Source organism: Manacus candei, unplaced genomic scaffold (assembly GCF_025592945.1).
Source record: "Manacus candei isolate 608988 ecotype Guabito, Panama unplaced genomic scaffold, ASM2559294v1 h1tg000167l, whole genome shotgun sequence".
Classification (NCBI taxonomy): Eukaryota; Metazoa; Chordata; class Aves; order Passeriformes; family Pipridae; genus Manacus; species Manacus candei.
In genome coordinates this window covers 231,978-256,946 of record NW_026138215.1, presented here as the reverse complement: position 1 = coordinate 256,946, position 24,969 = coordinate 231,978, and the positions used below count along the sequence as shown (strand labels likewise).

The window sequence follows — 24,969 nt, the reverse complement described above, 5'->3', positions numbered from 1 at the left end:
CGAAACCAGGCACATCTCCATTAAAAACCCCAAATCCAAGTAGGGAGAGCTGCATGTTTATTATTAAAACAAATCACAGGCTGTCCAGAGCAGACCCAGATCTCCTTTATCACAGAACAGCCACGCACAGTAAAGCCGAGGGAGGAAAAATTCCCAAGTCAGGGTCAGCGCAAGACTCGAGACAGGGAAAGAACAAGAACAAGGAGTTTAGTGAGTGTGTGGAGAAGAAGTTTTCAATTAGCAGGAGGTTAAATGAAGCAGCGAGCGCTGAGGGCAGACAGATGATGTCCCTGGCCTGTGTAAATCCCTCAAAGATGGATCTAGACTAAGCTGGGCACGACCTTGATGTTGCTTCCCGAGGGGATTCAAGGGAGAGCTGGCACTCGAGCAAAGCATCGATCACTACACACTACTCACTACACAGACACAGTTCAGGGCTCCATCAGCTTCCCCTCCCTCAGCAACAACCTGAACTGGGGTTCAAACTAGAGCTGGGGGCAGTAGGGGCAGTCCTGAAAAGGCTGGAGTGGGAAAAGGATTGGGAGGGTCAGGGTTACAACATGGACACGTTACATCTCAGCGCTCCACGGCTCCTATTTCTTCCTGCCTCCTCTCTCTTTGAGTGCCAGGTGAATCAGAGAGCCACTCGTCATGTTGTAATAAGCCAGGGAGTTGGAATCCTTGATGAAGATGCCCTGAGGGGAGGGGAAAAGGAAAAAAAAACACCAAAAAGAAGTCAGAGCAGCAACCTTTCCCAAAAACTCCCACCCAGATGGAGCCTTCCTGGCTATATGCTTGGAACAGAACACTGCAGGTTCTGAAGGCCCTGGAGAGATCCCGGTGTCCAGGATGGACACTGGAGGAGGCAGGTACGGAATCCTGGAATGATTTGGGTTGGAAGGGACCTTCCATGGGCAGGGACACCTTCTACTAGACCAGTGGAACAATGCATGAGCACAGCCAATACAGACAATGTGGCTCCTACAACACAGAGATAAGAAGTCCCACAAGTGAAGTTACTCAGGCTCTACTCCCCACATCTTTTTTTTTTTTCCTTAAAAATAACCAGCTCAGCTTCCTTTCTCGTTAAGGGTTAACAGAGTATCTGCCCACAGATGAACTCTTGAGGAGATAAGTGCACAAAGTTCACTGCTTAGGCAGCAGGTTGTGCCTGCCTGGGCACATGCATGACTGGGAACAAGTCATTAAAAAGGAACGGGGCCTTTCTGACAGCGCCAGCCTTGAGAGGAAGAGAGAGAGAGAGAGTGAGAGAGAGTGAGCTCTTCCCTGCCGTGTTTTGGAGAGAGCCTGCTCAGAGCTGCCACAGTTCCAAGACTCGCCCACCTCCCAGAGCACACGGCAGAGCTGTGGGAGCAGGCTGCTGCAGCTAAATGTCACAAAAACCCTAATAAAACAACAGGCTTGTTTCAGAGAAAGCCACATCAAGCTTGGAGGACTCATGTGCAGCAGCAACAACGTGAAGATCTGCTGATGTCACCTACTGAAGGCCTGTCCTGCTGTAACAGGAAGCAGTCCTGTCACCAGGTGTGCTGTGCAGGCAGGAAAAACATTCCCTCTGCTATTCCCAGTGTGCATTAAATCGTACATTGAGATTTTTCTTTGTAGGAAGTTTTGTGTGTGAGAGAGCACTGAGGTAACAAACAGAATCTGAAGGGCTTATACCCACCTCATACTGCAGCTTCTGCTTCCCAGCTGGCATCCCCGTGGCCTCATGGATCTTAACCTTTATAACAGACACCTGGGGACAGCAAAGGGCTCTCAGTGCATGTGTCCTACTGCACAGCCATTCCTGCTCCCCAGCCACGCAGCCCCACAGGGCTGGAGCTGGGAGCAGGCAGAGCTCCCCCCCTGCCAAGCAGGGCACCTGCTGCTCCCACAGGGAGCACAGGGAGCAGGGCAGGTTAATGAGCTACGTGCCTGGTCTGAGAGGGGCAGGGTGAACACCAGCACTTGGCCGTTCAGCTTCCATTCCGTCTTGTCCTGCATGTTGGGAACCTGGACTTTGACCGTGACTGGGCCCTGTGGGAAACACAGATAATTAATGTCTCTCACAGGCACAGAGCTCAGGGCTGTGATAACAGAGCACCACACTCGGTGTTTATTCCCCAAACTACTCACATATCTCAGCTTCTTGGTAAACACACTGCAATGTATTTGCTTCAGCTCTGAGAAAGTTACTCCACTGCTCCCAAAATAAAACATTTAGTTGGATTTCTCTCCTTAGTCCTTACTTTTCTGTGCCATTCACTGAGCATCACATGCACTCACAGTATCATAGAGTGAATGTGTGAAGCATTAAACCGGAGACAGCTTCTCTGTGCACACGGAATCGCAGAATCCCAGAATGGTTTGGGCTGGAAGGGATCTTAAAGCCCATCTCATCCCACCCCCTGCCATGGGCAGGGACACCTTCCACTAGCCCAGGTTGCTCCAAGCCTTATCTAACCTGGCCTTGGGCACTCCCAGGGATCCAGGGGCAGCCACAGCTTCTCTGGGCAACCTGTGCCAGGGCCTTCCCACCCTCACAGGGAACAATTCCTTCCCACCCAATATCCCATCTAAATCTCTCCTCTTTTAGTTTAAATATGGCCAGGAAAACCATACAGCCCTTCTTAAAGGACTTAAAACTCCTCTTGTAACAGGAAAGAAGGAATTCAGCCTCACATTTAGCTCACCTTGTTATGGAATACACCACATCACTCTACTATCATACTGGCATTGATACTCTAATCTCATTGCATCTCCAGCTTAGCCCTCCTCTCCTTAAAAGCTTATTAGCAGCTTTAGTTCTTCTTTACATTATAACCTGCCTCTCACTGCCCTTAATTACAGAAGAGCACTATCCCACTCAACTCTTCCCAGTAAGATACAAAGGAGTTTGATTTGCTCAGGAATGACAGAAGGAAGGAGCCACCTCAGGAAGTCCCTCCCTTGCCAGGTATTTTTGCACATCAGCCCCTCTCTGTGCAGGGAGCTGACTTCACAGCCCCTCTGGGCAAAGCAGAACAGCCCAGGGGGGTCAGGGCTCTGCCCCACACGTGTGTACCTTGTTCCTGCGCAGGAATTCCTCCTCTGGAATCAGGCTATCCTCACTCTTCAGTTTCTTGGAGACTGGCTCATCCTCCATGGGTGGTGGGGGGTGAACGGGAGGCATCGGCGCCGGGGACGGAACCGGAGCCACGGGAGGCGCAGGGACAAACGCTGGAATGGGACGGGGGGGACACAGCACAACCCACAGTCACCCCCTGAGCACACAGCAAACACCCCCTCACACAAAAAATGCTTTTAGCAGAGCAGCAGAGGCTGAAAATAAATGCCACAATACATGGAGGAAGTTACAACCCACAGCAAAACATGCAAACTTCAAACATTCGGAGATCTCATATTGGGAAGCAGTCCAGGAAAAGATAACAAGGCATGAGAGCTTCCTGCAGATCTTGCAAAAAAAAGAACACGCTCTCAGTTTGGCACGCAGTGGTGCCAGCTCCTCCAGTTAGGAAAGAAAAGAAGAAGAAAAAAAGGAAGAATTGCTTTTTGCATTGTGCTTTTTAACTTCAAAGCACCTAATGAGGGAAGGGGCCAGAAAACAGCTTTTGCTCCTGCAGCAGCAGGTTCTGTGAGGAGCTCTAATACCCACCGGGATGCTGGCAGCTCCTCTTTACCCTGGATTCTTAATTTTCACCCAGGCAGGCTCCCAGGGGACACATAACTCCCTGTATTTCATGGTGCAGGAGGAGCCTCGAGCCCAAAAGCAATACCAGATAAGCCATACTAAACACCCCAAAACCCCTATGTCACAATCCCAGCTACACACCAGTATCAGGGCACAGAAGGAAAACCCCTCCAAGCCCACATTATAAAGGAACAATCTGACAATTACCCAGGAAAAGCAGAAGTCACTGACCTGTCGGTACAATCATGGGGGGCGGGCGGGGGCTCATGATGGGGGGAGCAGAGGGGGGCATGGGCACCACGTTGATCCGGGGGGTGTGGATGATGGGGGGCATTGGGGTGGCTATGACGGAGCCCGGAGGCAGCCGGACCACGGACGGCATCGGGGGCCGAGGCATGACTGGAACTGCAGAGACCACGGCAGCACGGACAGGAGGGGGCATCTGGGGAGAGAGGGGAACTTCCTCAGCAGGTACTGAAGGAACACCCAGTGCTGGCCACAGTCCTGATTCAATTATCCAGGGGAACAGGCCACAGGCTCTAATGGCCACAGACTTGCTGGGAGCCTTAGTGGCCCCACCATATGGGCAGCCCAAGCTGTCCTGAACAGGCACAGAAGCCTCATTAACAGATTAAACGGTTCCTCCTTCCCTCCCCACTCCAGGATCAGACCTCGAGGCACTTTGTTTCTTTTTTAAAATTGCTATTTGGGAGTCACATTGCAGATCCCTTGGGGCAGGAACACGGGCAGTGAGTCACCTGTGAATGTTTCTTACCTGGAGCTGCTTTTGTCCTGTATCACTTTACACCTACAAAGGCTCCCACCCGTCCTTTGCTAGCCCTCTCTTCCTCCAAGATCCCAGTGCCCAGGTTTCTCCCCTGCCCACCTGATCCAAGTCTTTTTGATACCTCTAAGGATAAAAAAACCTAAGGATTATTTTCCATTTTTAATATTGTGTTCACTAAGGTTTCTGTAATGTTTCCAAACTACTTTTAAACCATGAACTTCCCACAAAATCCTCTTCCATGCCAGCACCCTGCTGTTATAACCCCTGGCCTTCCTCAGGGCTCCCTCCTAATTAACTACAGCCCCAGTAATTGGCTTCTGGAAGCCCAAACACTCACGGTGGGTGGACGAGGCACGGACGTGATGGGCTGAGCGCTGGCGGGGGGATTGGAGGCTGAGGAAGGAGGGGGTGGCTGGGGGATCTCGTTGGGTTTGCTGGGCCCGATCTTCTCCTTGCTGTCATCCTCTGGCACCAGGCCCTTGGCCTTGTGAATGGCTTCAATTTGCTCTTGGAGGGTGATATTGGCCTGAGCAGCCTGTTGTGTGCGGGCCATGCTGCCCGAGTGGCCATCCCAGGTCACCTGAGAGGATAAAACAAATCAGAATAACCCCAATCTGGTCAGACTGCAAAGAAATCCAGGGAGCAGCTTGACAGCAAGAACTCTGAGCATTCACAATACAGGGACCTGTTAAAAAACCCAGTTCCTACTCTACCTTTTCCTCTGGTTTCTGGATTTCCTCTTCACCAATCTTTTTACCAATGGCAGTCTCTTCTACACCGAAGATATCAGTACGGCGCTCTGCCAGCTGCTTCAGGCTGCTTTCAATGTCCAAACCTGAGAGAAAAAAACCAGCAATTCTTATCTCAAGAGATATAATCAAATAGATCAAGCCTCTGCTACTGATCTTTCAATTATTTGGTACCTAATAGCTGAGTGCTGTTCTTTTTATGGTCACTTGGAAAGGACCCACAACGAACATTAAAGTCCAACTCCTGGCCCCTTTCTTCTTTTTAAAAAGATCCTGGCCCGCAACAGCTATTTCTGCTTAACTTTATAGAAGGCTTCAATGTACTAATGACAAATGTATTCAATTAATCAGCTCATTAAAGACACCCCAATCAGTTCAGATTGTCCCTGTCAGTGGGGCCTGGGGGCAGAGAGGGGCTGTGCTCACAGCCCTCACCCAGCAAACCGTGTCAATCAATGCTCAGGCTGACCTGGGGCATAGACCTCGTCATCGCTCTGCTTCTCCCGGATGGATCTGTCGCGCTGCTCCAGCCACCGCGGATCCAGGAGGCCGATCCTCATGTGCTCCTGCATTTTACTGGCCGGAATTTTCTCTCCAGTGATGGGAGAAACCAGATACTCATCCGGAGCCGGGGCGGGTGGTAATGGTTTTGAGGCTAGGAAAGCAAAACCACAGTGTTGGTGCAGTGCAGAAACAAATGGTTTGTGATTATTCAGGAAGAAATAAAGGGGTTTTTTCCCGCTAGATGGATTTACCTTTGGGATCATAATCCTTCCGCACAATGACCTGATCCGGCGTGGGAGGAAGAGGGGGTGGCATCGGGGTTTCTGGAGGAGGAGGAACCTTCTGACCTTCATCTTCATCATCTGAGCCCTTATTTAAAAGAAAACAAAATCATAACCAAGTTCCAGCAGTCAAATACTCACAGACAAGATCTGAGAGGCATAAATCCTACGCAGCGCTGGGAGAACAGATCATGCAGCTTCAAAGCAATGGAGCCATTTTGGCTCTGGACACCTATAGCAGTGGTTCCTTTGGATAACCACGATCCAGAAATTCAGCAGACCCAGAAGAGGAAGCAAATACTCCTCAGCTTCCACATTGCAACAGCCTGGCAAGCAGGGGCTTATGGTTAACCACACTCTTGTTCCCTGTTACCAGAAAAACAGTTTACAGTGGGCAGAGTCTGAAATGAGTCATCTTTCAAAGTTCCAGGTTCTGGGCAGAAAAAGCCTGAAGAGACTTAATCAGAGAAATATAAAATCCACACCACTGGGTGACAAAATTACTGGATTTCTCTCTTGGCACTTGTATTGTCATGGAAAACATTAAGAAAAACCCATATTCCAGCAGAAGCAGGTTGTTTTGACATTTCATCCGAGGGAAATTTCATTTCCTCAAGAAACTGAAGAACTTCTTACAGTGGGAGTGAAGAGCATCCCAAACCACACAAACTGTGGGGGACAAAAGCAATGCTGATTCCACTGGTCCGTTACCTCATCCATATCCTGCACTTGTGTGTCCTGATCCAGCTGCGCTGGGGGCTCATCTGTTTTCTCCTGCTTTTCATCTTCCTCATCTGACTCCACCTCCATCTCTACCTCCTCACTTTCCCCAAACTTCTCGTAACGCTCTTGGATCAGGATTCGAGCTCCCAACTCTTCCGGAGTGGTGGGAGGAGGGAAATTCCCTACAATGCAGAAAATAGAGCTTCTGTTTCTCTATCTCATTCCTGTGCTCTATAAACAGACAAGAATACCAGTTCCTTGAATGAAAAGCAGTGGCATCAAAATCCCTGGGAGCCAAGGGCTATAGAAGGGAAGGTGAGTCTACACAGACCAACGCCCACATGACACATGAAGTGACTTAGACATGGTGACACTATTAGACAGTGGGACAAGCTCTGCTGTCCTGGTGGAGGTGGAGAAGTGGACACACTAGAGAAAAACAACAACTCTGCAAACTGTCACTGTAAGGCTCTTCCCTTCATCCCTGAAGGATAAAAGGCTGTAAAACCCAGTGTCTGTCTAAAAATGGCACTTCGGGACACGTCCCCTGCTCAAAGGGGACAAAGTTCCATAGAGATTACAATGCTCAACATCAGTACCTTGCTCATTGGGCTGGAAGTCAACTGTTTCCACAACCACAAAGTCATGCCAATCAATCTGGGCATAAGCAACACGTTCCTTCTCCTTCTCCTCCTCCTCCTTCTTCCTTTCTCGCTCCTGGAACTTGGCCCACTCCACTCTGTAATACACCTGCAGGAGCAGACACGGAGCACACGCAGTGTCAGACAGGAACCAGCACAGCCAACTCCCTATGGGTTGCAAATGAAGTGAAGAACAGCTGGAGCTGTGCCAGGGCAGGGTCAGGTTGGATCTCAGGCAAAGGTTCTTCCCCCAGAGGCTGGCTGGGCACTGACCAGGCTCCCCAGGGCAGTGGGCACAGCCCCAAGGCTGCCAGAGCTCCAGGAGGGTTTGGATGATCCTCTGGGGCACAGGGTGGGACTGTTGGGGTGTCTGTGCAGGGCCAGGAGTTGGACTGGATGATCCAGCTCAGGATATTCCATGATTTTACTTTGTAACCACTTGGAGAGGAAGTTGTGCAGTATCCCTGTGCTGCCAAAAACTACCCCCAATACCAACACTAGCTGGTAGTTTATAAGTCTGAGTCCCCTGTACTCAAGTGACAGCAAGTGACACATCCATTTTATTCTCTGCATATTTGTATTTGCTGCCAGGAAGCCAAAAACATGCAAAGAGAAAAAATTCAAAACATAACCAAAACGCTTCAGCAATTTTGCAGATTTTTCCTGGAATACCTGATCTAGGACTTCCTTGGGATTTTCGGCCTCCTTCTTGAGCTTGAGGAGTAAACCCTTCGGTGGGATCAAGATCTGAAACATATTTTGCACGACAGTTGGTAACAATTCTTTGTGCCAAAGCCTCCTTCAAAGCAATTATTCTCTCTCCACACTGCTAAAAATACCAGCAGACCCCCAAGGCTATGTCCCATTTATTCTACTGCAGCCCTCTCATTACTTACCGCTCATCCCTGCACTTAAAAATACTCACTCGTGGCCTTCCAATTATCCTCTATATTTAAAACCCCACAATTTTTACTTATATTACAATAGTGTGTGGCACATTTAGGTGACACCCCGCTGTGCTCAGCATAATACCCTCTGAAGGGCACGATTTAAAGGACGGACTTCTCGCCTGGCTGGTTTCAAGGGCTTCAGCAGCCTTCCAAAACCACTCCTGCTGTGGAAGGGATCAACCTGCCAGGACCTGCCTTTGTGTACTGCTCCACCAGCTTGGTGAAGTAGTTGAAGAGGCTGTGCTGGGGGCGAAGGAAATCAAACTGGTAGTTCCTCTGCTCCTTCTGCATGAGCTGAGTGAGGAACTGGCGGCCGTTCCGAGCCACGAACTGCGCCGTGAGCTTCACCACGTCCAGGTCGAAGGCGGAGATGGACGGAGGGTCCGCGATGAACTCGAACTCCGGGGGCGGCTCCTTCGGAACCACCGTCTCCTGGATCACCTGGGCCTGCACCTGCAGAGGGAATGGACACAGCTCAGTGAATTCCTGCAAGGAACCATTCGAAAACACTCAGGAGAACCCATTTTTCCTTCAGCTGCTGCAGGAAAGCGACACCAGTCAAGATATCCTGGCAGCTGCATGGATGAGAAAAATCAGTACCACAGGGTCCATCTGGCCACCTGTATTTATATTATAGAAAAAAGGTTGCTCCAACAGCAAACAAAACTGGAAACCACCAGGACTTCACTTTAACCCTCCAGGATCATCAGAACCACAGTGTTGGCTGTTGGCCATGCCAAGCCTTGGATTCAGTCCATACCCTTTTCCCACCCAGGACATATAAAGGCACAGCTGAACGAGATGAGCAGTGTTTTGTACTCCATCTTTTAAGGGGAACTTGATCCTTCTGGCAGGAAATGCTTCTACAAAACAGTGTGTGCAACAAGCCCAAACTGAACTGCAAGGGATGCCTCTGGCAAGAGACCTAAACACATCCAGCCCAAGTGATCACTAGTGTAAGCACTGTACCAGTCAATACACAGTAATTAAAACGGACCAATTATATATTAGCTTTTTCAAACACAACTCTGAGTTACCAGCACCTGGGGGATCCACATCTGCATCACAACAAAGCCCCAGATGCTCAACTCCAAGCCTCTCACTACTGTCTTTTTGGCAAATGCATAACCAACTCCTCCTTCTTGACTTTCAGGTCTCCTGCTCAACCCCAGGCTGTGCCAACGCCCCTCAGCAGCCAAGTTCTTCACCACGGTGCTGGAAAGAACACTCACCTTCTGTGGGAGCTGCTGCTGGGCACTCTGCTGCTGCTGCATGACCTTGGGGATGGCAGCTGAGGGCTCCTGGGCCTTGCCCTCCTTGAACTCGCTGACCTTGTGCCGGTAGTAGGCATGGTAGGGGTCGTTGGGGTTCAGGAAGTTGAACTTCGGGTTATTTATCTCATTCTGACGAATTCGGGCTTCAAATTCTGGCCCATTTCTGGGGATGAAGAAGAGAAATTGTTAAAATAAATGGGCATCAACTCAAGTGGAAATGTCTCTTTCAGAGTGAGACGTGTTGAGGCATCAGCCCCTCAGCAGAGAGTTTTCTCTGCACGTGGGAGGAGTTTATCCCTCAGGAACTCACACCTAACACAGTAGCCAGCTGGATACACACAACTTAAAGGCATTTGTCCTCCTAATTTTGTCTCTAATGTGAATATTCCTTAAGGCAGTTAAAAACTCACACTCACAAGTGTCCCACAATCTCACCTGGCTGCACACAAAGGCCATTTCCTGGACTGACCGGATGAAGTTCACAAGTTACTTACTAAACTAATTTTATTTGCTCTACTAACAAGTTTTTAAGACTAATTTCAGTTCCAGAAAGATCATATAAGGAAAAAAAACCGGTAACCATGAGGCTGTACAGGGACTGACCACCCTGGAGTGCTACATTTAGGAGAGCCCCAGTCCAGGTGCCATCCACTCCTCCCACCCAAAGCATGAGCCGTTTATTTTAGGGCAGTTTGGGAAAATTCACTGCTGCCACAGTGTGTTTCTCTTCATATTCCCTGGATACCTCCCAGTCTTGTTTAGACACTCCACCTCCTCCTCTTTACAATCCCCAAGGATAAACACAGTCCCTTCCTTATCCTCAGAGGAAGCCAACGCTCCTTGGCAGCATTTGAGAGATGAGTTACACAATAAGTATCTTTGACTAGAGAAGCATTTAGTGATTCTCTTAAACTCACAACAGCCACCACATTTCAGCACTAAAACGCAGCCATGACTCCTCTTGGCTACATCACCAAGGCTTCCCTTTCCAGCTGGGATTTGTTCTCCTCCTCAGATCAATCAGAACAGGCCCTATTACTGGTTATTGCAGCACACACTGCACATTTCAACAAGAATTTTATTCATTTACTACCAGTTTCTCTAGTGTGTCTTACACCTCTTCAGCAGAATTTTGTTGTTTCTTTTCCAGTCTCACTGGTCCAGACTCAAACCTTACAATCCTTCACATAAAACCACAGGACTGTGACCTGTTTCAGCTCCTGGAGCTGCCCTGAAGAGGAGAAGAATGAAAATCCCTGGAATCACCAGATCAGTGTCATTTACCTGGCTACAAAGCTGGCAGTCTTGTCCACAATATTCCTGACCTCTGGAGGAGGGTAAATAATTCCCACCACGGGCTTGGCTGGTGCTGCTTCCTCTTTAGGCTCCTCTTCTGGCTGTAATAAAAATTATTTCATTACAAAAGGTGAAGGGGTGTCAGAATTAGGCATTCCAAACAGCAATCCCAAGGGAACACGGGGCCATTTATCCATCCTCCTCCTCAGCCTCCCAGGCACTGAATTCTTCCTGACACAAGATCTGGCTGAACAGCCCGAATCATCCATCCTACTAATTAATTCCTTGGTTTTTAAGGGTGGGAGACATGTGTCTGCCTGTCAGGGACACCCACTGCAGGGACAGGGACAGGAGGACAACAAGGGAGGCCCCCCATGGAAATCAAAACAATTCCTCAGGGCATTTTTACCATCTCAGCCTCAACCCTGAGTAGCTTAGCAAATATTTAAAGGGGCTCTAATAACATGTCCTGGAATATCTCAGCATTCCTAACCAGGTGTGGAAGTTCTGAATATTCCTAGAGGTGTGTGGGACTACAAGGAAGTAAAACCCGAGTGATTAGGTCCACGTTAAATAAAACACAGTTTTTAATCCTACTGTGGTTGCATCAGAAGCAGTTTCATAGAGAAAAGCTCTGCAGGGTGTTTTTCTCACTGATATTACAGGAGGATCCAAACTAAAATCCCAGAACCCTCCCTGTGGATGGCTTTCTATTCCAGTAAAACCAGAGGCTGCAGGATACTAAAGAATGTTGCTCCTTTCCTCACCAAGCAGCTTTCCAAGAAAAGCTGTTATAAGTCAGGACAGGTCTATGGGAAACTTTTATAATCCTAACAGGGACAGTCAGGGAAAACTTAAAATCCCAGTAAAGCTCCCAGTTCTGCCAAATCTATGGGGACTCCAAGGGGAAAAACAATCCCAAGTCAAACTGATCCCTGGGAGTATCCAGGGCCAGGCTGGATGGGGCTTGGAGCAACTTGGGATAGCAGAAGGTGTCCCTGCCCATGGCAGGGGGTGGGACTGGATGGGCTTTGAGGTTCCTTCCCACTCAAACCATTCCATGATTCCATGAAATATGACCTTAATAAAAGTGTTTAAAGAGAAGGGTACCATGAATATTTTTAGTTTTCATTCCCACTCCCCCAGAACATGATCCTGAGGAGCTGAAGGATCAGGCAGCACCACACTTGAGATGCTGAGTTGCCTTGGTAACGTCTGTGCATGAAACTCATGGGGTTTTTTTGGGGGGAAGCCACAATTTTCCTCCTAAATGTGTTAATACACCCAATCACCCAAGGTTTTCAGTGGGATCAGCTCCCTCTCCATCTCCACGAGGGCTGATGCTGCTGTGTGAGGGTCGGGACAGCAGCTCCAGCTGCATGGGAGCTGTATTCCCATTTCAGGAAAGGTGGGAAGAATATGAATAAGGACAAGACAGAAAGGATCCAGGAGACTACTGGGACACACAGGAATGCCATGCTCCCTTGGACATTTAATCCTTCCATGGGCTGCTCCCAGAGCTCCTGGTGACCCTCCACACCCATCACAATCACAGCCCTGGGGCACTGCCAGGAGAGGCCTCAGCAGGATGGAGCTGCCTAGTGAGGAATCCTGGAATGCTTTGGGTTGGAAGGGACTTTAAAGCCCATCTCATCCACCTCCTGCCATGGGCAGGGACACCTTCCACTAGCCCAGGTTGCTCCAAGCCCTGTACAAACTGGTCTTGGGCACTGTCAGGGATGAAGCAGCCACAGCTTCTCTGGGTAACCTGAGCCAGGGCCTCACCACCCTCACAGGGAAAGATTCCTTTCCAGTACCCAATCTAACCCTGCCCTCTGGCAGTGGGAAGCCATTCCCTGTGTCCTGTCCCTCCATCCCTTGTCCCCAGTCCCTCTCCAGCTCTCCTGGAGCCCCTTTAGGCCCTGCAAGGGGCTCTCAGCTCTCCCTGGAGCCTTCTCTCCTCCAGGTGAACCCCCCCAGCTCTCCCAGCCTGGCTCCAGAGCAGAGGGGCTCCAGCCCTGGCAGCATCTCCGTGGCCTCCTCTGGACTCTCTCCACGTCCTTTCTGTGCTGGGATCCCAGAGCTGGAGGCAGCTCTGCAGGAGGAGTCTCACCTGAGGGCTCGGGGGGCGTCAATCCCCTCCGAACCAGCCGCGCACAGGGCAGAACTCCCGCCTCCCCCACACCCGCACCGAGGGGTCAGCGCGAGCGGCCAGACCCGAAACACCCGCGGTCCGCCCCGTTTTACCCCCCCCCCCACCCCATCCCCTCACGGCCCCCCATCCCCTCACAGCTCCCCATTCCCGCACCGGTTTGCTCTCGGCGGGGGGCGCGGGCTGCGCCGGCGGCACGGCCTGCACGGGTCCGGCCGGCATGGTGCTGCTGGGCAAGGTGAGGGCGCTTCCCCGCGGGGCCGATCAGGGACAGCCGAGGATCGATCAGGGTCTGTCGGGAGCCGATCGGGATCTGCCGGGACCGTCCAGGCCCTGTCGCGACACCGGCACCGACACGGGCGAAATGGCGGCCGCGGGCCCCGAGCTGCGCGTGCGCAGCGGAAGTGACGCGCGGCCGCCAGGGGGCGCACGGTGCCCGGAGTGCAGGGGGGAGACGACACAGCGCGCGCGCCGTGGGCCGTACCATGAGCGGCCCCCGCGGGGGGAGCCCACACAGAGCAGGCGCGTACCACTGCGGGGCGGGGGGAGGTTACCATGGCAACAGGGCCGGGACGCCGCGGCCTAGCCCGGCCCGGCCCCTCCTCTCCGCCGTTCACCCTGTTTCCTCCCGGTTCCCTCTGCTTCCCCCGCCCTCCTGGAGTCCCCCGGGCCCGGTAACACCGTGCCAGTCGCTTTCCAGCGGGCTGTCCCGGTAGAGCGTTCCCTCTATCGCACACCCGGTGACCCCTCAGCACCCTGGCCTGGTGGCCCCGTGGTTCCCAGCCCGTGTCCCACCGCCCACCATGGCGCACCTGCTGGGCCACCGCGGCTGCATGGAGAGCCTGCGGGCCGACCTGCAGGACCTGCAGGCTGCCATTGCCGACGTGACCTCCCGGGCCGGCGCCGTGCGCTTCCCGTCATGGAAGTTCCCTGACAAGGTGTCCTGCGACCTGGACGTGTCGCTGCTGCTGCAGCAGTACAGGCACAGCGAGAGCGAGCCCGAGTTCAGCCAGCACTCACACGTGGTGCTGCTGGAGCTGCTCATAGACAGGTGAGACAGCCCTGAGCACCCCAGAGGGAAGGGGGGTGTGGGTCCAACCTGCTGAGCTCAGCCGAGTCCTGGGGCCAGCTTTGGGCACCTCGGTACAAGAAGGACATAAAGCTGTGTCCAAAGGAGGGCTGGGAGGATGGTGAAGGGCCTTGAGGAGAAACTGAGGGCACTTGGCTTGTTCAGCTGGAGGAGACTGAGGTTTAAAAGATGAGCCATTCCCTCACAGCTACTGGCCCTAAAAATTAGGATTGGTGTCCCAAAACTTTAGAGAGAGCCTAATCACAGCCAGTGTGCACAGCCTGACTTTGATCCCACCAAATGCTGCTCCATGGAGTGATCTCGGCCGCGGGGGGAAGGTCCCGGGAGCACCGATCCCACCCTCCTGCGCCACACTGGCTTTGTGCAGGGGATGGGGAGGGGGCCAACAACCTCTCCCAGCTCCCATTTCTGATCCCTGTGGCTCCAAGGCGTGTTCTCCTGCCGGGACAGGCTCCTGCTGCTGCTGCAGAGCTTCACGGGCTACGTGGAGATGGTGCTGTGCGGGCGCGTGGTGCCGCCGGCGCGGGGCCCGGGGCCCTGCATGTCCGCGGGGCTCACGGCCAGGAGGTTCTGGAGCACCATGCTGAGACTGGGGGCCTTCTGCCAGCAGCTCCAGCAGCAGGTGAGACATCTGGGGTCACCCCCCCGGGATTTGGACCGTGGTCCTTCTCTGGGACATCCCGTGCTCCAACCCTTTGAGTGCTGACCTGTGTGTCACATCTGTCCCACACTGTGCCCTCCCCGCCTGAGTCCCTTCCCTCCCCTACTCCCAGCCGTGCTGCTGGATCCATCCTCCACCAGGATCTCGGGATAGGTGAGCTTGGCTGCCTCTGTAGCTTGGAAAATATTCTCCTCCTGCCAAAATGCTGCAGTTAAGCCGACCCCACTGAGGGGCTGAGCTGCTTCAAATCAGTGAAATAACTGGGGGTAAAAACACCATCCAAAATACCTCCTCTGCATTTTATTTTCCCAAAAAAGTTCTTTCTTGTGGAGAAGTCTCACAATAATCCATGTGGCATACCCAGGAGACAGCACAGGGGGTGGGAAAGAAGGGATGGTCACAAGAAGGGGAGGTGGGGAGCAGCTTCTGCTGCTGAGGCTGCCCCTTGGTCACTGTCCCTTGGCTGCACTGCTGTCCCATTCCCACAGCTCACACCTCAGATTTGGGCTCTTATGGATCGTTTCCAGTTCGATCTGGGCACTGGTCCTGTTCTGTGCTCTCTCCCTCAGGACAAGGATTGCAGGAAGGAGATCCCCACACAGCAATCTCCTCCTCACTCTCTGGGCAATTCGGGCAGCTCTCAGCCCAGGGCTGGCCCCAGCCTGGCCCAGGGCACCCGCAGTGTCCCCACACAGACCTCGGGGTGCCCCCTGGGCTCCTGTGACAGCTGCTCCAGTGCCCAGGCCAGCCTGAGAGAGGTGGGCAGAGCCATCACCAGCCTCTGCCAGAGCCAGAACATCCCCTCGGCCCTCAGCAAATTCCAGGGGGTGCTGGAGGACAGCACGGGGAGAAGGAGCCTCTCTGCGACAGAGCTGAGCTACTGGGCCGCAGAGCAGAGCAAGGATCTCTCCCGGATCAACAAACACCTCCAGGAGCTGCTGCAGCAGCTGAACCCGGTGAAGGCTGAGCTGGAAGAGGTGGGGAAACAGAAGGAGGAGCTGAGGAAACAGGTGGAGGACTTTTCCAGGAAGCTGCAAGTGGAGAGGGAGACCCAAGTGCAGCAGCAGAGGAAGGCAGAGCAGAGCCTGAAAGCCAAGGACAAGGAGCATTTGGAGGCTGTGGCCAGGCTGGAGCAGGATAAGGATGATCTAAGGAGAGGTACAGAGCTGTTCCCAGCATTCCCTCCCAGGCCTGGGGGTATGTGCAGGAGAAGCACAGAGTTCATGGGCAAATTTGGGCCCCACCACCAGGAGCAGGGCTTTTGCCATAGATTTTTGTAGGTGCTGGGGGATTTTCCCTGCTGTGAGGATAATCCCAGGCAGCAGGAGCTGGTTGTCCATGTCCTGTCGCTGCCTCCTCCCTGCTGCAGCACAACGCAATCACTGGATGAAAAAACTTTGGTGGGCCTGTTTTCTGCTTCACTTTAGTTTTTTTGAGGAGCTGATTAATTGGAGGGGTTCTTTATGCTGATTTAGGAGCAGCTCTGCTGGAGGGGCGACTCTCCACCCTGAAGGAGGAGCTGGAGGTGAAGCAGGCAGCTCTGCAGGAGCTCGGTGAGGACCCCCAGGGTCACCCAGCATGCACATTTCCCCCACCCTTGTCCCTCTTATGGTATTTCACACCCACGTAGCCCCCAGTGCACCCAGATGAGGCTGTAGAGCTGGTAGGGACGGGCAGAGGAAGGGCCTCCTTCACAGCAGCGCCCCAACATCACCCAGTGCAGAATGGGCTGCTGCTAGTGGAGATTTGGGGGGTCACAACTGTCCTGTCAGACCTTCACCCCATTGCCAGGACCTGTGCAGGGCATTGGGGGCCCCTAAATCATAGAATCATGGAATGCTTTGGGTAAGAAGGGACCTTAAAGCCCATTCAGATGCACCCCCTGCCACGGGCAGGGACACCTCCCACTAGCCCAGGTTGCTCCAAGCCCCGTCCAACCTGGCCTTGGACACTTCCAGGGATCCAGGGGCAGCCACAGCTTCTCTGGGCAACCTGTGCCAGGGCCTCCCCACCCTCACAGGGAACAATTCCTTCCCAATATCCCATCTCTCCCTGCCCTCTGGCAGTGGGAAGCCATTCCCCCTTGTCCTGTCCCTCCATCCCTTGTCCCCAGTCCCTCTCCAGCTCTCCTGGAGCCCCTTTAGGCCCTGGAAGAGGCTCTAAGCTCTCCCTGGAGCTTTCTCTCCTCCAGGTGAACCCCCCCAGCTCTCCCAGCCTGGCTCCAGAGCAGAGGGGCTCCAGCCCTGGCAGCATCTTTGTGGACCTTCCACTTGTTCCCCCCCTGCCCAGCCTGGGCCACAGCCGCTGTGTCTCCCCAGAGCTCACCAAGACCACCTTGCTGGAGGAGATGAGGACCACCATGGTGGCCCGGAGCCAGATGCTGGAGCTGGAGGAGAAGGTGCAGATGCTCACAGGCCAGCGGGACAGCCTGGAGCAGGAGCTGAGTGCCACCAGCTTGGAGCTGGAGAAGGAGAAGGTCCGAGTGCAGAGTGTGCTGCTGCACGAGGAGGTACGGCCGGCCCGGAGCTGCCCCCGGTGTCGGGGCAGGGGGGAGCGGGTGCCACAGCCCCACACAACCTCACCCACCCCCACAGTCCCTGCAGGCCAAGCAGAAGCTCCTGCTGCAGCAGCTTGACAGGCTGGACCGGGAGCGGGAGGAGCTGCAGAACAGCCTGGAAGAGGCCAAGGAGGACAAGGCCCGGCTGGAGGAGCAGCTGGAGCAGAGCCGGGAGCAGAGCAGGAAACAGCTCCAGGCACAGCAGGTGAGAGCTGGTACCCAGGTGTGGGACACAGCTGTGCCACGGGCGTGTCCAGAGCCACACGGTGCCCTGACCCACACCCACAGCCAGAGCTTTCCAGGAGGGGCACTCTGGGTGACATGGTGACATTGCCACATGGTCATCCCTGCCAGGACTCTCCCTGAGCCTCTGGCAGACAGGTCTCCACTGACTTTTCCCACACCCAAGGCAGCAGAAAGGGACACCTCAGGCTGCTCCCACATCTCCAGTGTGCCCATTCCTAGACATATTCAGTGCTGCTGCTTTCAGGTCACACAGGGACCTTAGAGCCAAGCCCCTTCACATTATTCCTGTCCCTTTCTCAACTTCATGGGACAACCTTATCACATGAGGAAAGGGAGGGAGCTTTCCATGGAGGTCTGAGTGCTCCCATGGGATTCCTCATCCTGCAAACCTCCCCTCCTCCCCACTGTGCCACGCAGGAGCTGCTGGACACGCTGCAGCAGGAGAAGCTGGCCCTGGAGCAATCCATCCTGGAGCTGCAGACAAACACGTCCCGGCTGGAGGAGCAGGCGCAGGAGCTGAGGGAGCGGGAGAGGCTCCTGGTGTTCTTCCCTGAGCTCCATGTCCCCACTGAGGCGCAGTTTGAGAGTAAGGGAGTAGCAACACCCTGGGCTAGTGCCTTTGGGGTCTCCCAGGGGATCCTGCTGGCCCCAGACACACCATTTGTCCCACTGATATCCAGGAAGAGCTCAGGCCCTGGGCTGTGCTAAGCTGTGACCGTCCCAACGTGCTTCCCTATGTGGGTGCCATGCATCCCACCTCCAGGCCAGGAATTACAGCAGGAGCAGGACATGGCAGAGCTACATTTGCCTGCAGAGTTTGGGGTCCCAGCTGCCACCTCCCAGGCTGGCCTGTGCTCCCAGGCTGGGGCAGGCTCCTTTCCTTGGCAGGCAGGAGGGATGCCCACACCTCTGAGCAGGCTGAGCTCCGCTGGATTTTGCCTGCAGGCACTGGGAACTTGACGGAGGACATGGAGAATCAGCTCCAGGCCAACAGCATCCGGATCGGGGTGCTGGAGCGGGAGAACGCGCGGCTGGGCGCTGTGCTGGCCAAGGTGAAGGCAGCTGCCCAGCAGGGCGTGCTCAAGGTGAGCTGGGGCCATGGGGCAGAGGGGGGTGGGTGCTGTGCACCCCAAAACCACCCCATGGCCCCCAGACATCCTCTGGGGACCGCAGGAGGGCCAGGCTGGGATCCTCCTGCTGCTGGGAGGTCACTCAGCCCTGAGGTGCCCAGGGCCGGTTCCAGCAGTGACACCTCCAGGCCAGAGGCTGAGGGCTCTCACTGGAGCTGAATGCTGGGGAGATGTGGAATTTCACCCCCTCTTCTCTTCCCTGCCTCAGCTAATCCCACAGGCCCAGCTGGGGTCCCAGCTCCAAGGGAAGGCCAGCGGGCAGGACACAGGGTGAGTAGGAGCCCAGAGAAAGGGGCTGGGAGTTTCTCTGTTCTTCGTCTTCTCTAACTGCTCCCACCACTGCAGGTGGCCCAGCAGGGGAGGCAGCAGCGACAGCAGAGACAGCAGGGACAGCAGAGGGATGCCGGGATGCATGGACAAGGCCTGGCATCGAGTTCCCAGCAGCCAGCACTCCAAGGTGCTCCGGGCAGGGCCCACATTCCAGGCCAGACCCAGCCTGTCGCTCCCAGTGGGACGCCTGGGGCTCGACCCCCCCTTGCACCACACGGGGACCCACCACAAATAAACACTGATGAGCTGATCTTCTAACAGGGAAATGAACTGTTCCAGGAGCAGCCACCTGCCCTGCCCAGGGGGATCTTGTTACCAGGTCTTTGTGCGTCAGGAATGCACATTCCCTTGGGAAACCCGGGCTCTGCCTGTTCCTTGTGGAGCTGCTCCAGGGACGTTCCTGGGCGCTGGAGCTCAGTCACCCTTGGCTACACTGCTGTTGGAGGCCCCAGCACAGCCCTGCCCGTGCCAATGCCTGGGCACTGTGTGTGTTAGTTCCTGCCAGGAACCATTCCCAAGAGGGGACTGAGATGTGGCCACACTTGGAAGAGGAAGGCAGAGCTCGGCTGGGCTGAAGGAATCCCAGCCGCTCTTGGCCCACCAGCACAGCCACAGCTTGGAAAAGTCATTCCTCACTCCATGAGCACCCAGAGGGGCTGGGGACTACCGAGGCACTGGCACAGGCTGGCCATAACCTCCCAGCTGCCCCATGAGCCCCACACAAGCCACACAGCCAGTCTTTGCTCTGTGTTTAATAGGGATGGACATGTGCCACGTTGCAGCCTGTGGGGCAGGAGCCAGGCAGGGCTCATGGCATGTCCCCACTCACATGTTGGGTGAGAGGAGCCCAGTGGTGGCTCTGCAGCGACTCGTGCCATCCTTTCTAATAAGTTACTATAAATAAAGCATCCTTGCCCCCTGCCCTCCCACAGCAGGGCCATGGGTCACCCCGCAGTCCTGCCAGCCCCAGCCCTGGCAGGTCTGTACCCCACCTCCCCGAGGGGCTGGTGCCACAGCCGGGCTCTGCCCACCCTGCCATGGCCACCAGCAAATAGACAAAAAACCCAAGACTTAGAAAAATTCCCATGAGCAGGGTAAGGGTGGCAGGGTCAGGACTCTCCCTGCCCCCAGCTCCCACCCTGTTACACCCATGGGTGCCCCCGTAGCTTCCCTATCCGGCACTGCCCATCTGGACCTCCCACCCCTCTACTCACACCCATCAGAGAGCCCCGAGTCCTTCCCTCTGGTGTCCGGGCGCTGTGGTGGCACAGCCACACTGACCCAGCTCTGGCAGCAGGTGCCACTCACTGGGCACCCCCTGTCCCCTCCCTCTCCCCGGAGTGGCCGTGGGTCTGTCCCTGGAGTGTCCTCAGGCCCGCTAGCTGTCCGTGCAGCAGTTCCCTGCAAGGGAGAACGGTGGAGAGCCATGGCACAGGGAGCCTGGAGGGCTCTCAGTGCTCCCCAGCCCACACCCCGGGGTGACCAAGGGGTCCCGGCCAGGTGCCATGGCAGTTCTCACCCAGGATGTTGCGCTTGCAGAGGGGGCAGGTCTGCTGCAGCAGGAGCCAGGGATCCACACAGTCCCGGTGGAACTCGTGGGAGCAGGGCAGCACCCGCAGCCACTGCCGGCAGGGAAGGGAGGGCACACGTGAATGGACCCAGCAGGGACACAGCTGGACCCGACAGGGACACAGCTGGACCCGGCAGGGACACCTCATCCCAGGGTGGCACCAGCACCAGTGCCCCCAGGGCAGGCTCCAGGCCCCCCAGTCCCACCTGGCTCTTGTGGAACTGGTCCAAGCACACAGCACAGCTATCGATCTCACAGGCCCGGCTCCGCGGCGGCTTCCCAGGGTGGTACCGCCGGGTTTTCAGCGCCAACAGCCGCCGCCGAATGTGCTGCTTCAGGTCCAGCTGCAAGGGCAGAGCCAGGGGGCAGGGGCAGAGCCAGGGGTCAGGGGCAGAGCCAGGGGTCAGGGGCAGAGCCAGGGGGCAGGGGCAGGTCTGCGTGCCACTGCCCCAGGTACAGGGCACAGCGGGGACGTTCCCACCTCAGCATCCCGCTCTGACAGGTCCTGCCGCGACTGGCGTTGTGCCTGCACCATGACCCCGGTGCAGAGCAGCAGGGCAATCAGCAGGATGGTGTTCCACAGCTGCTGCAGGTACTTCTGTGGGAATGGCACGGCAGGGGGGTTAAGCTGGAGACCTCCCCCTGCTCCCGGCCCCACCAGGACCCCCCCGGTGCCGTACCTGGACCTGCGAGCTGCTCTCCCCGGGGCAGATGACCCCCTGCCACTCCCCGTAGAGGCCCCCTCGGGACAGGCCACACGTGGACCACAGGGTGAGGGTCACCCCCTGCAAGGCAGGACACGGCATTGCTGATGGCCACGGCAGCGTCCGGTGACAGGAGCACACGTGTTCCGGGAGGAGGAACGGTGGCACTGCCACCTGCCCCGCTCCCACGGGGACACTGGAACACTGTGGGGCTGGGCACTGCGCCCTGCAGCTGCTCCCTGTGCATCGGGCAAGTTTGGCTGGGCACAGCCATGCCCTGCCCTCCCACTGGGAGAGAGGAGGAGGAGGAAGGACCTACATACCAGGTTCTCCAGCAGCACCGCCTGGTATGTGATCTTTGCTGTGGCCCGGAGCCCACTGTGAGCAAAAAGGAGTGTCAGTTCCAGGGGCACAGCAGGATCTGGGCACAGACCGCAATGCCAGGGAGCAACCCCTTCCCAGATGGGGACCAGGGGAAACAGAGGAACACACAGGAGGTAACAGCGAGACACTCCCTCCCCAACCATGCCCAGCCCTCAGTGACCCTGCCCAGGGCTCTTCCTCCCAGCCCTGTGCCTCAGTTTCCTCATCCATGACTCCAAGGCAGCAATCCCAATGTCCCACATGTCAGGATGACTGAGGGGGTCCCACTGCTGCAGCTGGTGAGGACAAACACCCCCAGAAGTGTTGGGGGATGCCAGTGCCATGCCGAGAACCAGCCAGGCTGCATAATTTGTACCGAGAGTCCTAAAGCTCTCGGCTGAGGCCACTGTCACCCCTGCTGCCATATGAGGACCCATGGAAGGGCTCCAGCCCTGGGGAAGGGCTGGATCTGACCCAAACCCCCACTGGAAACACATGTCTCAGCCTGGCACGGCGCAGGCAACACCAGCCCAGCAAACGTGACACGCTGGGTAAGAGATCCCCAGGGCAGCCCCTGGGGATCGCAGATGGGTGGGGGACCAGGCAGGGACAAGGCAGGGACCAGGCAGGGATAAGGCAGGGATAAGGCAGGGCCCAGGCAGGGACAAGGCAGGGACCAGGCAGGAATAGGGAAGGGACCAGGTAGGGATAAGGCAGAGACCAGGCAGGGATAGGGAAGGGACCAGGCAGGGATAGGGCAGAGACCAGGCAGGGATAGGGAAGGGACCAGGTAGGGATAGGGAAGGGACCAGGCAGGGATAGGGCAGAGACCAGGCAGGGATAAGGCAGGGCCCAGGCAGGGACAAGGCAGGGACAGGCAGTGCCCAGCCCGTACCGCAGCAGCGCTCCCAGCAGCCTGGTGACGTTGTCAGAGGACTGGATGACGATGACGGGCTTGGCGAGGAGCTGGGACACATCCAGCTGCAGGGGGAGGGGGGCAGAGCCATCAGGGGGGCCCGACCCTGGCCCAGCCGCCCCAGAGGCACTGCCCTACCTCCCGGATGGCGTTCTGGTTCAGCGCTAGGATGAGCAGGGCCGAGGCCCCCAGCACCAGGGCTCGCTTCATCTGCAGGGACAGTGGGGACACGCTCAGGGGGCAGCTCAGCGTGTCCCTTGCCAGCCCCTGTCCCCACGCCTCTTTGAGGTCACAGGGGACCCAAAAGGGCCCTGTCAAGGACCCCCCTGGCACCAAGCACAAGCCAGAACCCCCAACATCTGCTGAGGAGACACCCCAAGTGACACCTCTGAAGGCTTGTGACCCACCAATACCACAGCAGCCCCCAGGCCAGGCAGAGAGAACAAGGACTAGGGCCAGGCAGAGGGGACAGGGATGGACAGAGGGGACAGGGAAGGGGCAGAGGGGATAGAGCCGGGCAGAGGGGACAGGGAAGGGGCAAAGGGTACAGGGGCTGGCAGAGGTGACAGGGATGGGCAGAGGGGACAGGGGCCAGCAGAGGGGACAGGGATGGGCAGAGAGAATGAGAACCAGGACCAGGCAGGGGGGACAGAGATGGGCAGATGGGACAGGGCCAAGCAGGAGGTCACCTTGGTGACAACGGCGGTGGTAAAGGACTCCTCCTTGGCCCCGCGGGGGCCTTCGGGTGGCTCCTCGGTGCCCACGGGCACCACCCCAATCCAGCTGTCAGCACTGCCCAGCTCCGGCTCTGCCTCACCCACCTGGGGCACGGCAGGGACCAGGACAGCCAGGATGGGCATCCCCAAAGCACAGGGTGGCACAGGGGACAGGGCCTGGCCCTGCCTGCACCTCCCCTGTTCTGCTGGGCACCCCCAGGCAGCGAGACCCCCTCACTGCTCAGTGTCCCCCAGTGCCCCTGGCCTTCACACCAACCCCCAGTGCCTCCCAGTGCCCTCCACATCCCACTGCTCCACACTCCCCATTCCCCTCCCAGTGCCCAAAGATACCCCCCGTGCCCACTGCCCCAGTTCAGACCAATCCCCCTCCCTCGCACATTGATCACTAACTCCCGCCAATGCCCACTGCCCCCCAGTGTCTCCCAGTGCCCCTCAGTTCCCACTGCTCCCCTTCATCCTTCCCGCCCAGGCCCCACAGCCCCTCTCTCCACTGCCCACTGCCCCCCAATGCCCACTGGTCCCCCAATGTCTCCCAGTGCCCCCCAGTACCCACCGCTCCCACTCCGTCCCTCGCCCGTGTCCCCCGCCCCCCCAGCCCCATTCCCGGTCCCCCTCGCTCACCAGCACCAGGCGGCCGCGGATTTCCATCTCCTCCCGCTCCCCCCGCGGGCCCCCCCGGCCCGGCCCGGCCCCGCCTCCCCCCGCGCCCAGCACGGCCCCACGCAGCGTGTACGAGCCGCCGGGCGCCGCGGCCCCGCCGCCGGCCCCGTCCCGCTCCGGCCCCGCTGGCCTGGGCCCCGACACGGCCACCTCGACCCTTGCGGGGGTGGCGGGGCCCGGCCCGGCCCGGCCCAGCGCCAGCAGCGGGGCGAGCAGGGCCGCCCGCAGCGCCGCCATGGCCGCACCGCCCGCACCGCGCCGCAGCGCCCCCTGCCGGACGGGAGGACCGCCCGCACAGCCGCCATGGCCGCACCGCCCCCCAGCGCCCCCTGCTGGCGGGGAGGACCCTCCGCGCCGCCCGCCGCGGGCAGGGGGAGCCCGAGAGACCGAACCGGGAATGGGACCGGGAATGGGACCGGGAATGGGACCGGGATAGGGATGGGGATGGGGATAGGGATGGGGATGGGGATGGGGATGGGGATGGGGATGGGGATGGGGATGGGGATAGGGATAGGGATAGGGATAGGGATGGGGATGGGGATGGGGATAGGGATAGGGATAGGGATGGGGATGGGGATGAGGATAGGGATGGGGATGGGGATGGGGATGGGGATGGGGATAGGAATCAGGACATGGGCCGGGGACAGGGAGACGGAGAGGGACCAGAACAGGGATAGGGACACTGGCAGGGGACGGGAATAGGGATAAGGATAGAGGCAGAGACTGAGATGGGAAGGGGGTGAGGACCTGGATGAGGATGTGGACCAGAAGAAGTACAGTGACAAGGAGCAGAGACTGAGACTGGGAGAGGGACAAGGACCGGGACAGGGGTAGGGATAGGGATGAAAACAGAGATCAGGAGAGGGACAGGGAGCTGGGACCAGGACTGAGATGGGGAAAAGGGCTGAGACCAGGCTGGGCAGCGGGACAGGGCAGGGACAGGAATGGCACTGG

The 24,969-nt window shown here is 56.6% G+C and overlaps 4 protein-coding genes across 4 annotated transcripts; 2 read left to right on the top strand and 2 right to left on the bottom strand.

The window, feature by feature from the left end:
• Positions 1-34: 34 nt before the first annotated feature.
• On the bottom strand, positions 35-13,422 carry SF3A1 (splicing factor 3a subunit 1). The gene is made up of 16 exons (XM_051773348.1): positions 13,208-13,422; positions 10,888-11,000; positions 9,562-9,766; positions 8,525-8,782; positions 8,052-8,126; positions 7,338-7,488; positions 6,727-6,920; positions 5,986-6,103; positions 5,700-5,885; positions 5,195-5,316; positions 4,819-5,061; positions 3,926-4,136; positions 3,068-3,222; positions 1,939-2,040; positions 1,688-1,759; positions 35-695 (listed from the first exon to the last, which is right to left on the bottom strand). The coding sequence occupies exons 1-16, from the start codon at positions 13,271-13,273 to the stop codon at positions 594-596; spliced, it is 2,373 nt and encodes a 790-aa protein (XP_051629308.1). The 5' UTR covers positions 13,274-13,422; the 3' UTR covers positions 35-593.
• Positions 13,423-13,571: 149 nt separating this feature from the next.
• On the top strand, positions 13,572-14,106 carry LOC127463659 (coiled-coil domain-containing protein 157-like). The gene has a single exon (XM_051773393.1). The coding sequence runs from the start codon at positions 13,855-13,857 to the stop codon at positions 14,104-14,106; it is 252 nt and encodes an 83-aa protein (XP_051629353.1). The 5' UTR covers positions 13,572-13,854.
• A 1,208-nt stretch (positions 14,107-15,314) lies between these two features.
• CCDC157 (coiled-coil domain containing 157) lies at positions 15,315-19,318 on the top strand. The gene is made up of 8 exons (XM_051773357.1): positions 15,315-15,960; positions 16,278-16,355; positions 17,121-17,311; positions 17,397-17,564; positions 18,023-18,191; positions 18,551-18,690; positions 18,944-19,005; positions 19,081-19,318. Exons 1-8 carry the CDS (start codon positions 15,315-15,317, stop codon positions 19,298-19,300), a joined length of 1,674 nt encoding a protein of 557 aa, XP_051629317.1. The 3' UTR covers positions 19,301-19,318.
• Positions 19,319-19,802: 484 nt separating this feature from the next.
• On the bottom strand, positions 19,803-24,267 carry RNF215 (ring finger protein 215). Its single transcript, XM_051773378.1, has 10 exons — positions 23,977-24,267; positions 23,308-23,439; positions 22,757-22,828; positions 22,598-22,683; positions 21,663-21,717; positions 21,316-21,420; positions 21,117-21,233; positions 20,842-20,979; positions 20,585-20,687; positions 19,803-20,466 (listed from the first exon to the last, which is right to left on the bottom strand). Exons 1-10 carry the CDS (start codon positions 24,250-24,252, stop codon positions 20,444-20,446), a joined length of 1,107 nt encoding a protein of 368 aa, XP_051629338.1. The 5' UTR covers positions 24,253-24,267; the 3' UTR covers positions 19,803-20,443.
• Between the last annotated feature and the right edge of the window lie 702 nt (positions 24,268-24,969).

Coding starts and splice junctions, on each gene's coding strand:
- SF3A1 (XM_051773348.1), bottom strand. CDS start 13,273: ATGCCGGCCGGACCCGTGCAGGCCGTGCCGCCGGCGCAGCCCGCGCCC. Junction 1,760..1,938: donor CCCTGCCCCTCTCAGACCAG/GCACGTAGCTCA, acceptor TGCTGTCCCCAG/GTGTCTGTTATAAAGGTTAA. Junction 696..1,687: donor AGCAGAAGCTGCAGTATGAG/GTGGGTATAAGC, acceptor CCCTCCCCTCAG/GGCATCTTCATCAAGGATTC.
- LOC127463659 (XM_051773393.1), top strand. CDS start 13,855: ATGGCGCACCTGCTGGGCCACCGCGGCTGCATGGAGAGCCTGCGGGCC.
- CCDC157 (XM_051773357.1), top strand. CDS start 15,315: ATGGATCGTTTCCAGTTCGATCTGGGCACTGGTCCTGTTCTGTGCTCT. Junction 15,961..16,277: donor TAAGGATGATCTAAGGAGAG/GTACAGAGCTGT, acceptor ATGCTGATTTAG/GAGCAGCTCTGCTGGAGGGG. Junction 19,006..19,080: donor GCCAGCGGGCAGGACACAGG/GTGAGTAGGAGC, acceptor CCACCACTGCAG/GTGGCCCAGCAGGGGAGGCA.
- RNF215 (XM_051773378.1), bottom strand. CDS start 24,252: ATGGCGGCGCTGCGGGCGGCCCTGCTCGCCCCGCTGCTGGCGCTGGGC. Junction 23,440..23,976: donor TCCGCGGCCGCCTGGTGCTG/GTGAGCGAGGGG, acceptor GCCGTGCCCCAG/GTGGGTGAGGCAGAGCCGGA. Junction 20,688..20,841: donor ACCAGTTCCACAAGAGCCAG/GTGGGACTGGGG, acceptor CCCTGCCGGCAG/TGGCTGCGGGTGCTGCCCTG.